The sequence below is a fragment of the Balaenoptera physalus genome, assembly GCF_965194825.1.
Source record: "Balaenoptera physalus genome assembly, chromosome: 14".
Taxonomy (NCBI): domain Eukaryota; kingdom Metazoa; phylum Chordata; class Mammalia; order Artiodactyla; family Balaenopteridae; genus Balaenoptera; species Balaenoptera physalus.
In genome coordinates, this window is record NC_138893.1 from 9,482,145 (window position 1) to 9,494,761 (window position 12,617).

Sequence of the window (12,617 nt, forward strand, 5' to 3'; positions counted from 1 at the left end):
CACAAATTCAATCACAGTGCTAATTACTACGACACCACCTGCTGAAATTAATACGTATTGGCTGCACTAGGACAGTAATAATATTTGAACATTTACAGATCCCTCTACAGCATACAAAGCCCCTTTGACGTAAACTAGTTTGACCATTTGATTCTGAAAAACTCTGAGGCAAGAAAGACAGGAATCCCTTATCTTTATTTTCTAGATGAAGAGATGGAACTCGAAAGTCTTAGTGACTTGATTACGGCCAAACAGAGGGTAGGTACCAGGCAGAGCTGAGATTCATCTGGGTCTCATGAGTCTGAGACACTTCCCAGGCCCCTCGTTAATCATTCACCCTCGTTGGAACAATTCGTGCCTTTTTTTCCCCAGGAAAAATTCCCGCAAGAGAGTACTCCACTGTGCAGGGGAGAAGAGCCTTGACCTGCACCCTTAACCAGCAGTTGCTCCTTGAGACACGAAAAGGGGCAACTGGCAGGTTCTGGATCCTCTATTTAATCCAACCTGTGCGCAGCTGCTCCCACACAAGCGTCCTTCCCCCACCGCCTGACCCCACGTGGCAACGTTTCAGCCTGATGACAGGACAGGCAGCAGGTGTGCTGAGGTGAACGGTGAGCTGGTCCATCTAAATTGTGACTATGCGGAAGAACTTGGATTTCTTTAGGAACAATGAAAACTAATCAGAATTCTGAATGTGGAATAAATGAACGACTCTCTTATGCTCTCCACAACTGGTGAAAAAGAGTATCGATCACCTAGCCCCGTACAGATTAAGGAGGTAAGGACCCTTTATGTATCGAAACACACAGTCATTTCCTTAAAAGGTCTGTTCTAGCCTCCCTGAGTGGTGAAGGACAGCGTCCTGTGCCCACGGAGATAGCACACATATTCAGCATTGCTGTTCTGACAAGTCACCTCCCGATTAGGCCGCAGTTGAATTAAAGGCTGAATGTGCTCTTTGCTTCCAGGAGAAGCTTACTTCTAAACACCAAAGCTCTAGAAGTTTCAGAAGTCCACTAAAGACAGCTTCATTTATGTGACTATAAATATTCTTATACACCCCTGAAAGAGGAGAGCACTTTGAAATGCCTGTACATACTCATGCTAAATTCAACATCTTCTAAATTGCCTTCTTTTGGAAAAAGCACTGCATGTCCTCAAAAAACTGAAAACTAATCACTGCCACAAGATCCAGAAATTCCACTCCTAGGTATCTAACCAAAAAAACCCAAAGGCGGGGACATGAAGAGATATTTGTACACCCATGTTCACAGCAGCATTATTTACAATAACCAAAAGGTAGAAGCAATCCACGTGTGCATCCATCAATGAATGGGTAAACAAAATGTGGTCCATACAGTCAGTGAAATATTATTCGGCCTTAAAAAGGAAGGAAATTCTGACACATGACACGACGTGGATGAACCTTGAGGACATTATGCTAAGTGAAGTAAGCCAGATGCAAAAGAACAAACAGTGTATGATTCCACCCATATGAGGTCCCTATGGGTCAAATTCATGGAGACAGAAGGTAGAAGGGTGGTTGCCAGGGGCTGGGGGGTGGGGAGAATAGAAAGTTATTGTTTTATACAGAGTTTAATTTTGCAAGATGAAAAGACTCTTGGAGATTGATTGCACAACAATGTGAATGTACGTAGCACGCCTGAACTGGATGCTTTAAAATGGTTAAGATGGTAAATTTTATGTAAAAAAAAAAAAAAGATCTCCCATCACACACACACACACACACACACACAGCACTACAGTTTTACTAAGTTCTTCTGTAGCAAGGCATTCCATACCAGAGCAAGGTTTACCACAGCCCATGAGACTCTGTGAACTGTGGATATAATTAGGTCCCTCATCCATTATAACGCTACAGACGTCATCATGTGTTACCAGCATCTGTTGACAGATCTCATACCCGGCATATCATTGAAATGGCAAGTGTGGAAAAGGTAGCCCACAATAGAAACAATGGCATTTTATCCCTGTCCTGTTCCAGCAGTTTGGCTCATAGGACATAAATAGAGGCTACTGCTCTGGCTGCCCGGACCTCACAGTTCAGTATTACTTGACCGACTTGAGTGGGTTCTCTACCAAAAGTAGAAACAGAGGATCTTCTGGATCTGTTCAGGTCTGTGTCCTAATGTAATGTTTGGCTCTGTTTTGTTTGTCACTAAAGTCACAACACAGCACTCAACCTACCTGAGAAAAAAAATGAATTCTCACTTTAAACTTTTTAGCATTATTTTATACAAGGACCAGGACATATGTCTGTTTTTTAATATATAATAATATATTCACACAGGAACCCCAAACTTTAAAAAAAATCACAGCAATGAAATTATATCCAAAAATACTGTGAATAAATTAAAAATATAATTATACATCATATATTAAAAATAATTTTAAAATTATATGTATATGACAGAAGACATATATCAATGTGGTCTTTGGAAACTAAAATTAACTCTATCCTGTACTGTAATTTTAAAAAATCAACAGAAACCACTGTGATTAGACTATTACTTTCAAAAACGATGGGCAGACTACCCTTCCAATTCCTTAGCTATTTCTGCTCTTCTTCATGAGGGAAAAAAAAAAGCAATCTCTGCAACAAAGACTTTTTTAAAAATCCATGAAAAAAATGTAGTAATCAAAATTGTGGGAAAAATTTTTAAAAAGAAACACTCACTGTTAAAAATTAAAGCGACTATTTAACTTCTTTCTCATTGATGATGCAGCAATTAGCCCAGATGACAAACTAATAATAATAATAACAACACATTAATAATCCTCAAGCCAGGTGTTTAAAAAATTGTAGAAGGTTTGAAATTTTATTCTCCTTTATAGACTCAGCTTCTACTTATCACTCCAATTCTACTGTTTCCAAGAAGACAGGGATGATGGAACTAAGGGGGAGAATGAAATGTAGCTAAATTAGAGCTTTAAAACAGTAATAGTAAGTGGTTTTAAAAGAGAGAATAGACAACAAAAGAAAAATCTTGATTTGAAAATATCATGGTTATTTTATAAATAACAACAAAAAACCCTAAAATGGTTATCTGATAATTATCCAAATATGGGACCTCTCTCCTTCAGCTAACACTGTTTGTTGGGAGTATGTGTTTCCTACAGTCAGACACATTCACCAGTCACTATCAGATAACCACCCACAGTGGCAGCTACACAGAGCATTCCCAGGCACACAGATGGTCAACAGACGTTATCCACTTAATGGCAGGCCCTTATAAGGGAAACCCACTTTGCCCCAACCCGAGAAAAATAGGGGGGAAAAGCAGAGGGCACTTTGCTTTTGCCAGGACACTGTCATCATAAGGTTGGGTGAGCAGGTCTCGGTTGGCATCTCTGACCCGGCCAGGCTCTATGCCCAAACAGGAGGCGGGATTTAGCCTCCTGGTGAGCAGTCCCTAGAATTCTAGCCAAGGGGATCAAGAAGAAACCTTGAGATAGTGGAATGTTCCACTGGGCCCCCAGAGAGCGCCAACCAAGATGGGAAGGGAACTTTTAAAGCTGGCTGACTCCCTCGTCCCTGTGCGCTTACCTCAATGAACCGTAAATAGAGTGTGAAATAACTATTAATTTATCGGTGAACGTCTAGTGTTCATACAGCATCTCTCTCCAGGGAACCCCAAAACATGTAATAAATGATTTTCAATTATTCTCTGGGGCAGCCCTCTGAAAATCGGAATGAAGCCGATGTTCTTTTGACCTCTTTTATTTGGGGAGAGACGGGTTAGGGGGAAATGGGACACAACGGGACCAGAAGACACAACTCTGTGGCCAAGGTCACAGACTCAGGGGGTCAGGAGCAGACCTGAGACTTTCACATTCTGGTCTAATGCAGGTTAAAACAGAAACGGCTGCACTGTTCTTCCCCTAACATTCTTCGTTTTGTGACTCTTATGTGACACACGCGCGCACCCACGCACACTCGCGCGCGCGCGCACTCACGACGCCCAGTTCCGTGCCTGTCCCTGGACTTTTCCCGGGCTACGAGGACATGGGACAACGCGACCCTCCATCAAGCTCCCTCCCGCTAGTCCACACCGTCGGCGGCGCCCCCGGGCGGTCGCCCCCCCGGGGAAAGCGACACAGACACGCGGGTCCAGCCCGCAGACGGCGGGCACGCGGCCCTGGCTGACCTTCCTCTGCTGCTTCTCCCAGGCCGGGTCGAGGAGCAGGTCGCGGTCCCACTCCTCCTCCTGGATCATGTACTCGTCATCTTCGTAGACGTAGTTGTACTGCACGCCGGGCTCGATCTGGTTCATGGCGCTCGGGTGGCCGGGGCTGCGGTGGGGCGCGCGGGGCTCGGGCGGTCGGACGGGCGGGCGGAGACGCGGCGGGGCCGGCGAGGCGCGCGGGGCTCGGCGGAGGTGCGGGCGGCGGACGGGCTGGCGGGCGCGGGGTGACCTTCGCGCGGTCCTCTCGGGGCGGCACACCTGGGCGCTGGGTCGCGGGCGAAACACCAGCTCGGGCGGCGGAGCAGCGGCCGCGCAGCTTAATACTCGCGCCGCCCGTCACGTAGCCGCCCGGCCGCGCCCCCACCGCCCCGCCCCGCCCCGCCCCGGCCTCCCCCCGCCCCCGCCCCTCCGAGCACTTGCTGGCGGGCAGCGGGGCTAGGCGGCTCGGGTCCGCGTTCCCGGTGCTGCCCCAAACTTCCGGCGCTGCGAGCTGAGGCCGCCGGCACCAGCCCACGCCTCCCACCCACCCTCTGGCTCGCTGCGCGGCTGGACTTGGCGGGCGCCCAGGTGGGTTACCCGGGTGGGTGGATGTTCGCGGATCAGAGGAGGGACACACACGGCCTGGGCTCCTGACCACCCCCAGCACATCCAAGTTGTCCAGCGTATTCACGTTTTCCATATATTCCCACGTATTCATAGATAGCCCACACATACACCCCTAAAAAGTAAAGTTTAGAAGCTACGGCACCCCCTTTCTTCCTCCTCTCCTCCCTGCCCTCACCTGCGGAAACCGAGGCAAGGGAGTTGGCCCAGCCACTTTAAAAAGTCAGGAACCAAACCAAAGGCAGGAAGTGTCTGCTCTCACCTGCCAGTCTTAAAACAACTGACAATTGAGGACAAGCAGCCAGCTTCATGTTACATTTCCATCTCCCCCTGATGTGTTGCACTTAAGCCTTTTCCTCCCTACCATCCTGGCTGGCTGTTTCCTGTCCCTTATGCCGCTGTAGGAACCAAGATGAGGTCCCTTGAAGAGGAGGTTGACATTTTTTCATCACATATGTGTTAGACACTGGGAATCCAGAGGCCAGCTGACAAGCAGGGCACTTGCCTCATGCAACTTATGTCCAAATTGAATAAAAGTTGCCCACCGGTGCTACACAACTGTGGTTCAGGGCTACTAATTTGTTGACAAGCCAACAAATTGGCTTCAATTTGTTTGAAGCCAGGTTTCAAGCCAAAAGTATGCCTGGATTCATCATTGTTCCTTAGAATTTTTACATCACTTGGTTTTATTTTTTTGAGCTTTCTGCAAAAAAAACTTTGACAAATTAGCAAATACATCATGCTAACATTTTTTTAAAACATGCCCACTAGAATATGAACTCCATGAGGCCAGGGCTCTTGTCCTGTTCACAGCTGTAATCCCCAAAAACCACTAGGTGCTCAAGTATTTGTTGATGAAATAAGTATCCTTAGAAACAGTGACTGAGCTAATTTGCTTGGATTTAAATTTAAAATTTAAAGTTTAAATTTTGGATTAAAATTATAATCTCTGAACAAGTTTATGAGTAAATTTAATTATTAGAAACTGGACCAGCAATTACAAAAACTGTTAATGTTATGCTTCAAAAATTGTGGTGACTTCAGGTTCCAGATGAAATGTATTAAAAGACACCAGATTTACAATCCTGCCTGAAACAACTAAAATCTGGAGGAAAATATATTAAGCAAAGCTTTTTAAGACATTGAGCATCAGGCAATGAAAGATGATGATCCCTGAGAGGCAGGAAACAAATGACATGAGCACTCTGATTGCCCCAGGTTATTGCCTGGAGAAGGTTTCCAAGATGTACCAGAATAAGGGGAACCCAGGCATAGCTCAGTGGTCTCCCTCAACTGTGAGTTCAGAGAGACAAAGGCGGGTAGAGTTTGCAAGCCCAGTTGCAGAAGAGGCGAGAGCTGCAAAGAGAGAGAGAACCCTGGAGATTTGCAGAGGGTCTCCCTTGAGTCTTATCAGTGAATGTGTGGGAGAAAAACACCTGAGGCCAAGGAAGGAAGCACCCAAAAAGATTAGAAGGAACGATTCTTAGAATTTCCAAAGGGCTGGAAATAGTTCCTGTTTCCATTGACCAGAGTGGAAAACCTCATAATTCACAGGGCATTAGATAGAGTGTTCAGAAGTGGGGGAGTGGGGAAAGGGGCATTAGGCTTAAACTAAATGATGTACTGGTGCTACCTGAAAAAGCGCAAAAGCAAGACCTGAAAGAGTCAAACTGTTTCCAAGTCACATAACTGTGTCCCCTTGTTGGGGGGTAATCCACCATGGGTCCTGATTATGCCTGCACATTCTTGCAGGTATGCCAAAATTGCAGAACCCTGGCCGCTTTATCCAGGCAATTTCACCGGGTTGTATTTGCAGTGAGCAATCTTGACAGATGAGGTAATGTTCACCCCTTTGAACAAAGAACAGTCTTGCTTCTGCTTGCTATGAAAGTCATGAGTCCCCAAGCTCAGTCTTCCTCTCCTATAATGAAACCCACAGTGTGTGCAGGCTTCCATTATGGGTCCTTTGAATCACCCCAATGGGACTTAGGAATTATGGAAAACCAGCATGAGCAGCAAGATAGACCATATTCAGGGCCATAAAACAACTCTCAATAAATTTATAAGTATATAAGTCTTACAAAGTATGGTCTCAGACGACAATAGGATTAAATTAGAAAGCAGAAACAAAGAGACCTCTAGAAGATCCCCAGATATTTGGAAATTCAATAACACATTTCTAGGTAATCCAAGTATGAAAGGAAAAATCAAAAGGGATATTAGAAAGTATTTTTTAACTGAATGAAAATGAAAACACTATATATCATAAGTTGTGGGGTGCCATTAAAGCAGTGCTTAGGGGGAAATTTATAGCACTAAATGCCTATATTAAAAAAGAAGAAGGATCTTACGTTAGTAACCTCAACTTCCACCTTAAAAACTAGAAAAAAGAGCAGAGTAAACCCAAAGTAGACAAAAGAAAGGAAATAATAAAGATCAATATAGAAATCAATAAAATAAATAAAACAGAAACCCAGTAAACTTAAAGCTGGTCCTCTGAGAAGATCAATAAAATTGATCCACTTCAGGCCACACTGTTGATCAGGAAAAAAAAAGGGAAAAAACACAAATTATCTGTATCAGGAATGAAAGAGGTCTCATCATTACCAATTCTATATACACTAAAATATAATAACAACTATTATTAATACTATTAACAACTATATTCCAATAAAGTCAACAGTTTAGATGAAATGGACAAATTCCTTTAATGACACAAGCTACTAAACTCACTCAAGAAGAAGTAAAAAATTGGAGTAGCCCTATATCTGTTAAAGAAACTCAATTTGTAGTTTAAAACACCCCTCTCCCCCAGCACAGGTACACAAAAACTCTTAAGGCCCAGATGGCTTCTGTAGTGAATTCGATCAAACATTTTTTTAAAATTTTATTTACTTACTTATTTATTTATTTATTTATTTATCTTGGATGCGTTGGGTCTTCGTTGCTGCACGCGGGCTTTCTCTAGTTGCGGCGAGCCGGGGCTACTCTTCATTGCAGTGCGCGGGCTTCTCATTGCAGTGGCTTCTCTTGTTGCAGAGCACAGGCTCTAGGCACGTGGGCTTCAGTAGTTGTGGCACACGGGCTTCCATAGTTGTGGCTCACGAGCTCTAGAGCACAGGCTCAGTAGTTGTGGTGCACGGGCTTAGTTGCTCCGCGGCATGTGGGATCTTCCCAGACCAGGACTTGAACCCGTGTCCCCTGCATTGGCAGGTGGATTCTTAACCACTGCACCACCAGGGAAGACCTGGTTATACATAACCAGGAAACTGAAGAGAAGGGACTACTTCCCAACTCATTATAAGACCAGTATTTGTCTGATACCAAAGGTAGGTAAAGATGTTACAAAAAAAGAAAACTACAGATCAATATCTCTCATGAAAATTGATGCAAAAATCCTCAACAAAATTTTACCAATTCAATCCCTGATGATCAAGTGGGATTTATTCCAGGAATTCAGGGTTGGTTTAAATATTCAAAAATCAATTAATTTAATTTATCATATTAGCAGACTAAAAAGAAAAACCATATGATCATCTCGAGATACAAAAAAAATTGACAAAATCCAACATTCATTACTGATAAAACCCTCAGCAAATTGGAATGGAAGGGAACTTTCTGAACCTGAAAAGGGGCATCTATTTAAAAAAAAAAAAAACTATAGCTAACACCATACTTAATTTTGAAAAACTGAATGCTTTCTCCCTAAAATCAGGAACTAATCAGGAACAAAACTGTTACTGTCTGCTCTCACAACTTCTATTCAACATTGTACTGGTGATTCTAACCCAGGGCAATCAGGCAAGAAAAAGAAATAGTCATCAGGATTGGAAAAGAAGTAAAACTGTGTTTTTTAAAATAAATTTATTTATTTTATTTATTTATTTTTGGCTGCGTTGGGTCTTCATTGCTGTGCCCAGGCTCTCTCTAGTTGAGGTGCATGGGCTTCTCATTGTGGGGGCTTCTCTTGTTGCAGAGCACGGGCTCTAGGCACGCGGGCTTCAGTAGCTGTGGCACGAGGGCTCAGTAATTGTGTCTCGTGGGCTCTAGAGCATAGGCTCCGTAGTTGTGGCGCACGGGCTTAGTTGCTCCGCGGCATGTGGGGTCTTCCTGGACCAGGGATCAAACCCGTGTCCCCTGCATTGGCAGGCAGATTCTTAACCATTGCACCACCAGGGAAGTCCCGTAAAACTATTTATTCACAGACAATGATCATCTATGTAGAAAATCCAATGGGATCATCAAAAAAGTTACTAGAACTAATAAGTTAATTTATCAAAGTTGCAGGATACAAGATCAATATACAAAAAATCAACTGTATTAAGACATATCCTCATCCAAATGGCTTCACTGGCAAATTTTAACAAAATTTAAAAAAGAAATACCTCTAATCCTACACATTCTCTTCCAGATAATAGAAGAGGCAGGAACACTTCCCAGCTCGTTTTATGAAGCCAGCATTATCTTGGTACCAAAACCAGACAAAGACAGTACAAAAAAAAAGGGAGAGAGAGAAAGGTATTCTAATTAGTCTATTCCAATTGGTGTCTTCCAACTAGACCAGTTTCCCTCATGAACTTAGATACAAAAGTCCTCAATGAAATATTAGCAAACTGAACTGGTTATATATAAAAAGAATAAAAACATTTCCAAATCACATATCCAACAAAGAGCTTATATCCAAAATATATTTTTAAAACTCTCTTCATGCAACACTAAGAAAACAATCAACCCAGTAAAAAGATGGTCAAACGGCTTGAACAGATAACTCACCTGAGAGGATATACTACCAGCTTACCTCGTTTTCTTGTGCTTCACTTTGTTGCTCTTTGCAGAGACTGCATTTTGTTTTTTACAAATTGAATGTTTGTGGCAACCCTGCATTGAGTAACTCTATTGGTGTCGTTTTTTTCTGACAGCATTTGCTCACTTCATGTCTTTGTGTCACATTTTGGTAATTCAACATTTCAGACTTTTTCATTATTATTATATTTGTTATGCTGATCTGTGATCAGTGATCTTTGATGTTCCTGTTGTCATTGTGTTGAGGTGCCATGAACTGTGCCCAGGATGGCAAATTTAATCAGTAAATGTTGTGTGTGTTTCCTGACGACTCTGTCTACTGGCCATTTCCCCATCTCTCTCCCTCTCCTCGGGCCTTCCTATTCTCTGAGACACAGCAATATTGAAATCAGTCCACTTAAACCCAACAGTGGCCTCTAAGTGTGTTCAAGTGGAAGGAAGAGTTGCACATCTCTTATTTTAAATCCAAAGCTAGAAATGATTAAGCTTAGGGAGGGAGGCATGTCAAAAGCCAAGACAGGCTAAAAGCGAGGCATCTTGTGCCAAGCAGTGAGCAAAGGTTGTGAACGCAAAGGAAAAGTTCTTGGAGGAAATTAAAAGTGCTGCCCCAGTGAACACAAGAATGATGAGAAAGTGAAACAGCCTTATTGCTAAGATGGAGAAAGTTGTAGTGGTCTGGATAGAAGAACAAACCAGCCACAACATTCCCTTAAGCCAAAGCCTAACCCAGAGCAAAGCCCTAACTCTTCAATTCTATGGCTGAGAGAAGTGAGGAAGCTTCTTCTCAGATGCCATCTCCATAACATGAAAGTACAAGGTGAAGCAGCAAGGGCTGATATAGAAGCTGCTGCAAGTTATCCAGAATATCTAGCTAAGAGAATTAATGAAGGTGGCTACACTAAACAATAGGTTTTCCATGTAGATGAAACAGCCTTATATTGGAAGAAGACAGCACCTAGGACTTTCATAGCAAGAGAGGAGAAGTCGATGCCTCACTTCAAATTTTCAAAGGACAGGCTGACTCTCTTGTTAGAGGCTAATGCAGCTGATGACTTTAAGCTGAAGCCAATGCTCATTTACCATTCCAAAAATCCTGGGGCCTTAAGAATTATGCTAAATCTTCTCTGATTCTATAAATGGAACAATAAAGCCAGGCTGACAGCACATCTGTTGACAACATGGTTTACTGAATATTTTAAGCCCATTGTTGAGGCACTGCACAGGAAAAAAAAAATTCCTTTCAAAACATTACTGCTCAATGATAATGCACCTGGTCATGCAAGAGCTCTGCTGGAGATGTACAACGAGATTAATGTTGTTTTCATGCCTGCCAACACAACATCCATTCTGCAGCCCATTGATCAAAGAGTAATTTCAACTTTCAAGTCTTATTATTTAAGAAATATATTTTTTAAGGCTATAGCTGCCATAGATAGTGATTGCTCTGATGGATCTGGACAAAGTCAATTGAAAACCTGAGAAGGATTCACCATTCTAGATGCCATGAAGATCATTCACGATTCATGGGAAGAGGTCAAAATATCAACAATAACAGGACTTTGGAAGAAGTTGATTCCAACCTTCATAGATGACTCTGAGGGGTTCAAGATTTCAGTGGAGGAAGTAATTGAAGAGAACTAGAATTTGAAGTGAAGCCTGAAGATGTGACTGAATTGCTGCACTCTCACAATAGAACTTTAACAGATGAGGAGTTGCTTCTTATGGATGAGCAAAGAAAGTGGTTTGTTGAGATGGAATCTACTCCTGGTGAAGATGCTATGAAAATTGTTGAAATGACAACAAAGGATTTAAATATTACACAAATTTAGTTGATAGAGCAGCGGCAGGGTTTGAAAGAACTGTCTCCAATTTTGAAAGCAGTTCTACTGTGGGTAAAATGCTATCAAACAGCATTGCAGAGAAATTGTTCATGGAAGGAAGAGTCAATTGATGGCAAGCTTCCTTGTTGTCTTATCGTAAGAAATTGCCACTGCCACCCCAGGCTCAGCAACCACCACCTATCAACATCAAGGCAAGACCCTCCACCAGCAAAAAGGTTACAACTTGCTGAAGGCTCAGATGATGGTTAGCATTTGTAAACAATAAAATTTATAAAATCTCTACCCTTCCTTTGGCCCCTTCTCCCCAACTCCTCCCACCTACATGTAAAGATTGGTCAAGGACAGATGATGGATAAAGAAGATGTGGTATAGATATATATATACACAATGGAATATTACTCAGCCATAAAAAAAATGAAATAATGTCATTTGCAGCAACATGGATGGACCTAGAGATTATCATACTAAGTGAAGTAAGTCAGAAAGAGAAAGACAAATATCATATGATATCACTTATATGTGGAATCTAAAATATGATACAAATGAACTTATTTATACAACAGACTCATAGTTATAGAAAACAAACTTATGGTTACCAAAGGGGAAAGGTGGGGAGGGACAAATTAGGACCTTGGGATTCACAAACACACACCATATATATAAAATAAACAACAAGGACCTACTGTATAGCACAGGAAAGTATATTCAATAGTTCAATATTTCAAAGAATTTGAAAAAGAATACACACACACATATATATAAAACTGAATCACTTTGCTGTACACCAGAAACTAACAAAACATTGTAAACCAATGATACTTCAGTTAAAAAAAGATTGATTGTCACGAAGTTAAATCAACATTATTGAGACAAAGCTGCCTTTAGGAAGAATGGTCTACATGCAGTGATATAGAAACATATCCAAGATAGTGTTACATTAAAAAAAGGAAGTTGTACAATCGTTCATATAGTTTAATCTTATTTAAATTTTAAAAACTTATGGAAAAGCATCACATTTTTAAATGTACATTTATAAAAAAACAAACAAATTGAAACACCCCCAGCACAGTCAAATAGCCCTACCTGCACACGCCACCCACCTGCGCTTTTTCACTCTCTTAAGAGACTCTGAACCTCATGGTAACTCAAGGAAACCGTAAAC

General features: G+C 42.2%; 1 protein-coding gene across 2 annotated transcripts in view; it reads right to left on the bottom strand.

Moving 5' to 3' along the window:
• ACTN2 (actinin alpha 2) overlaps nucleotides 1-4,508 on the bottom strand; it is a 73,994-nt gene extending 69,486 nt beyond the window's left edge. Inside the window, exon 1 of one of the 2 annotated variants that reach the window (XM_082425515.1) lies at nucleotides 4,170-4,504. In XM_082425515.1, the coding sequence (XP_082281641.1) occupies nucleotides 4,170-4,295 (126 nt within the window). In that variant the 5' untranslated portion in view covers nucleotides 4,296-4,504. Of the gene's footprint in view, nucleotides 1-4,169 lie in introns of both variants that reach the window. The other variant, XM_082425516.1, reaches the window with a different exon arrangement.
• Between the last annotated feature and the right edge of the window lie 8,109 nt (nucleotides 4,509-12,617).